This window comes from Dendropsophus ebraccatus, chromosome 6 (assembly GCF_027789765.1).
Source record: "Dendropsophus ebraccatus isolate aDenEbr1 chromosome 6, aDenEbr1.pat, whole genome shotgun sequence".
NCBI classification, from domain to species: Eukaryota; Metazoa; Chordata; class Amphibia; order Anura; family Hylidae; genus Dendropsophus; species Dendropsophus ebraccatus.
The window spans coordinates 114,275,499-114,280,457 of record NC_091459.1 but is presented as its reverse complement, the minus strand read 5'-3'; the positions used below and the strand labels follow the sequence as shown (position 1 = coordinate 114,280,457).

At 44.1% G+C, this 4,959-nt stretch overlaps 1 protein-coding gene across 1 annotated transcript; it reads left to right on the top strand.

The window, feature by feature from the left end:
• Positions 1-365: 365 nt before the first annotated feature.
• On the top strand, positions 366-4,240 carry SF3B6 (splicing factor 3b subunit 6). The gene is made up of 4 exons (XM_069973969.1): positions 366-485; positions 991-1,109; positions 3,462-3,600; positions 3,832-4,240. Exons 1-4 carry the CDS (start codon positions 456-458, stop codon positions 3,919-3,921), a joined length of 378 nt encoding a protein of 125 aa, XP_069830070.1. The 5' UTR covers positions 366-455; the 3' UTR covers positions 3,922-4,240.
• Positions 4,241-4,959: the final 719 nt, after the last annotated feature.

Genomic DNA, 4,959 nt, shown 5'->3' with positions numbered 1-4,959 from the left:
CCAGAGTGCCCATATAGCAGTGCTCCTATAACTGCCAGAGTGCCCATATAACAGTGCTCCTACTGCCAGAGTGCCCATATAGCAGTGCTCCTACTGCCAGAGTGCCCATATAGCAGTGCTCCTACTGCCAGAGTGCCCATATAACACTGCTCCTATAACTGCCAGAGTGCCCATATAACAGTGCTCCCAATCATTACTCCTCTAATCGCCAGACTATACACGATCCAACATTCCCCAGAAAGCAACGGACAATGAAAATCCGTTGCCCAAATTAAAAATGGCCGCCACACCCCGGGATCACATGACCACCTCACGAGATCCGCTTGGCGCGCCGGAAGTGTGCCTGTTGTGATTACGTCACGTGCTGAGGCTTCCTCTTCCGGTTTGTCAGGCTGGTGGCCGACGTTTGTTTCTTTCTCGTCGTCTTCGGGGATTATTGTCTAACAACCGGCACCATGGCGATGCAAGCGGCGAAGCGTGCGAATGTGAGTCCTACCGGGGGGGGGAGGTGGAGCCCCGGGCTGTTACAGTGTAGCATGCGGTAACGGAATGACGATGAGGTATAAAGTACATGTAAAGCGGACGATCCACAGCAGCCTGAGGGACTAGTAGTCTGTACTGATAACTGCTATCACTGCATGCTGGGAGTTGTAGTCCTTGTACATGCGGGAGTAGTAGTTATACCAGCACATAAGCATCTGATTGGCCCTGGGCAGTCACCTGACATGACATCTAACCATCTAGAGAAGAGGTGACATATGTCCAGCCTTTTAGCTGTAGGAGAACTACATCTCCCATCATGCCTGGGGAGCCAAAGCTTTAGATGTGCAGGGATGATGGGACTTGTAGTTGTGCTGTAGTCTATAAAATAAATTCATTAGAAATAGTTTGTTGTGTTATTTGAGGATCCTCACACTGCGGTTTGTTCCATTGATGATGTCAGCGCCGTATTATACACATGCTGATAGGCTCTCACCCTCTCTCTTTCAGATTCGCTTACCCCCGGAGGTGAACCGCATCTTATACATCAGGAACTTACCTTACAAAATCACTGGGGAAGAAATGTATGATATTTTTGGAAAGTATGGGCCCATCCGGCAGATCAGAGTGTGAGTTTTTGGGGTGCTTTTGCAGCTCGTTCTGGCTTCACTATATCTCGATCTTGTGTCTTGGGGAAATACATGAGAAAAGATCCTGTGTACTTCTTAAAAGACAATAAGCTTAAAGGGGAACTGCCGGCAGGTTATAAGAATCTAACCTGCTGATAGCTCCCTATTGCGCATGGGGGGGTGAGGATGAAGATAGGCCTCCTGCGTTCCTCCTTGGCGCCGGTCCTGTGCAGTTTGTGTTGTAATGCTTTGTCCAGGGACACACTTAAAGTGACTGTACCACCAGGCCGAAGCACTGGAGGCGGCCGATACACTCTTAGTGGGAGGAAACCCTAGCCCCTCTATGATAGGGTTCTATTGATTCTAATGGAGTCACGTCATGGAGGGGCTGGCGTTTCTTCCCACTAAGGGTGGGTCGGCCCGCCTCCAGTGCTTCAGCCTGGGCCTGGTAGTACAGTCACTTTAACTGATAAGGTTTAGAATGAGTGGGCCGGCCAAGGGCAGTAGCCCCCCAGTGCTGCTACTTGCCTTACTGAACTCAGGATTAAACTACAAATTGCATGGGTACAGCGCCGAGGATGAATGTACTTGTGGGGTTTGACTCTCATGACCCCTTACTTTGCATCCTAGCAAGCGCCTGTCCTTTACTGCTCAGTACTTAAAAGTGAATTGCAGGGAGCCATAATACCAGGCACAGCCACTAATATTTATACAGCACTGGGACTGGTACATAAGAAAGTGGGTACTGCTATAGAATAACACATTGGGGTGCTACTACTTGGGGTCCGTCACTTTATTATTATTTATTTATTTATTTTAACAACTGAGGAGGTGGTGGCTGAACATAACAGGCATTTAGTTCCCCGCCTCCTGATCTGAGTGGTGACCCAGGATATGACGTGTCAGCCTCGCTCGGCCAGTCAGTGGCCAAGGTAGGACCCCACTACACTCAGACCAGGGGGACAGTGGACCCCTGCGCTGGAGCTGGACAGGTAAGTGCCTGTTATGTTCATCCACCTCCTCCCCAGCTGTTAAAAAAAAAAAAAAATTATGGACCCGGTGCTATTACTTTAAATAGAGGATATAACTGGAAGGCAAAGTAGCAAAGAAAAAGGCATGTAAACACTTCATATCACAAAAAACTTTTCCAATCAAGTACAGGACACAACATAATAAAAGCAGTAAAATGGGCACTGTCCTTGCAAATACATTTAAGTTTTGACTGGTCGGGGTCTGAATTTTTAAGGAGCAGGGAAAAGTGCGAATTAGCACGTTCTCTCCCAGCTGTGTGTCATGTGACAAACATGTTCTCATAATACAAGTCTATGGGACCATCTTGCTCTCAAAACTAAGCTCAGAAGCGTGAAACAAAAGACTCCTGGACAGAGACCTATAATAATTAACACGGGGTGCCACAAATGGCAGCACGCTTTTCAATAAATGTGTGAAATTCCCATGTAAGATGTATATGAAAGATATAACACCTAAGATCCAGTAATACAAGTATAATGTGCATGTGATGTGTAAAATAGTGATAAGTGACAACACAATAAGGACTATTTCAGCAGTGCTGGACGCGGCACCAGAATTTTCCTCCTATTCCTTCTGTCTTTGGGTTATGTTTTGATGGGGATTTGGTAACTTTTGGAACTATTTCCAGCTATGTAGAAATTTACCAGTTTACCAGCTTTGTCCTGACTATGTTCTGCTGTGGTGCATTGTGGGAGATAGTTTTTACTAGGCAGTCTGCTATAGATGTGAGGAAACAAATCTGAAAGCAAGATAGGTGTCTGAGTATTGTGTCATTTACCCTGTGACTGGGAGCTGGATGGAGGCTGCCGATGATTCCCAGTACTGGAAATGACATTATCGCTAAGGCGGTGCTCGTCCCCTCCTGACTGACATTACAGGAAATTCAGTGTGTGTTCTGTCAGAATACTCCATTATAGCACCCTGCTGACTGGCAGATGTGATGAGCGATTGGCTTGTAGCCTTTGTCACATTTAATGATTCCAGGAAACAGCATTGCAGAAAGTTTTTTTGTGTGTGTGTGTTGTTTTTTTTTTAATATATAACTTAATTGTGCAAATTGTATTTAGGCGGTCGGTAAATACGTTTCCACCAGAGCTTGACGTGAAATGTAATAGACCTGTCTGAAGTGCTGGAAGCGAGGGTTTTATAGTCAGAGGCTGGGTTTACACATAGTATTGTGCTTAGTATCCCTAGCCAAAACCAGGCGTGAGTGGGCCGTAAAGAGAGGCCACGATAGCATCAGCTGCAGGAGAGGAACCTATTCCAATAACTGATGTACTGGAAAATAACCCAGTTCTCTGATTTTCCTGTCTCTTACAGTGGGAACACTCCGGAGACCAGGGGCACAGCATACGTCGTATATGAAGACATCTTTGATGCCAAGAATGCCTGTGATCATCTCTCTGGCTTCAACGTGTGTAACAGATACCTGGTGGTTCTGTACTACAATGCAAACAGGGTAAGTTGTGTCATACAAGGCCTGGCTTTTTATAATCCAGCGTTCTGTTTGGATCTGGGCTCAGAATTGATTTATAATCTAGAATTTCATTAGGAGAATCAATAATGAGATGTACACTAGTCCCGTAAGGAGGAGGAGGGGTAGTAGTAGAAGATGTAGTGTGTGTGTGTGTATATATATATATATATTATGGTTTATGTTTTAACTGTATTTCTTTTCTTTATTTTTCAGGCTTTCCAGAAGATGGACACCAAGAAAAAAGAGGAACAGCTCAAGCTTCTGAAAGAAAAGTACGGCATCAATACGGATCCCCCAAAATAATACTGGATCTATATTTTATTTTTATTTTTTACTTTGAAGTTTGTATTGTTGCCGAGGCTTTTTTGTGTGTAAGGGAAGGACACATGGACTTGTACTGTATGGACTGAGTACTTGTTTTCCTATATAATGGTAAAAGACAATATTACTGGAGTCATTCCTCTATTTCCCACAAAGCTACATGACATGAGGAGTCTGCTGTTCATTGAGAACATCTTTCTCACTAAGGATTCACTGATGAGTAACCCCGGTCCTGTATGTGTTTCATGCTGAACATACTGTAGATGGACATAAATATCAATAAACGCAATTCACTTGTAAATTCACTTGTTTGTTTTTAAACCTCATGTTCCATTGTGATCATGTGAACATTCATGCCATAGACTTGTGTTTATATAGACAGTGGCCAGATCTCCAGTGAGAGGGTCAGAGCAGCAGTCTGAGCCAGTAATGACAGGAGACGTATGTTAGACTCCCTCAGCCTCCCTGTAGACACTGTAGCTGAACTGTGGTCACTAAGCTGAAAAGCAGCTAGGCAGCAAGATCTGAAGAAAATGAATAGCACCTATAGACAGTGAAAGGTTTGGGTCTTATCTCTTTTACCGGCACCTACTCAGAGAAATAGGGATGGTCTATTAGGAAATTTTGCAGCATTCACAGTTATCAGCGAAGTGGATGATAATTTCAGAATCTTCACATACTTTATATAAACCTGTAGAAGTAAAAGTAGATGGGACCAATGCAGATCTGCACAGAAAATAGCTGCCTGTCTGTTACATGTGGACAGACCCTCTTAGCGCTAAATGTGCCGGCATCTCCAGGGTGAAGGGTAATCTCAGATTGGTGCTGTTGCAAAAAAAAAAAAAAAGGGATGGGCCTTAAAGAGAACCTGTCACCAAGACAATTCTATCTAAGCAAGAAGAACTGAGCAAATTGATATGTAACACTATGAGAAAAGATTTAATATAACTTGTAATTTGTTGATTAACCTCTTCACGTCAGCCATACGGCTATATACAACATATATAAACATTCCTGACT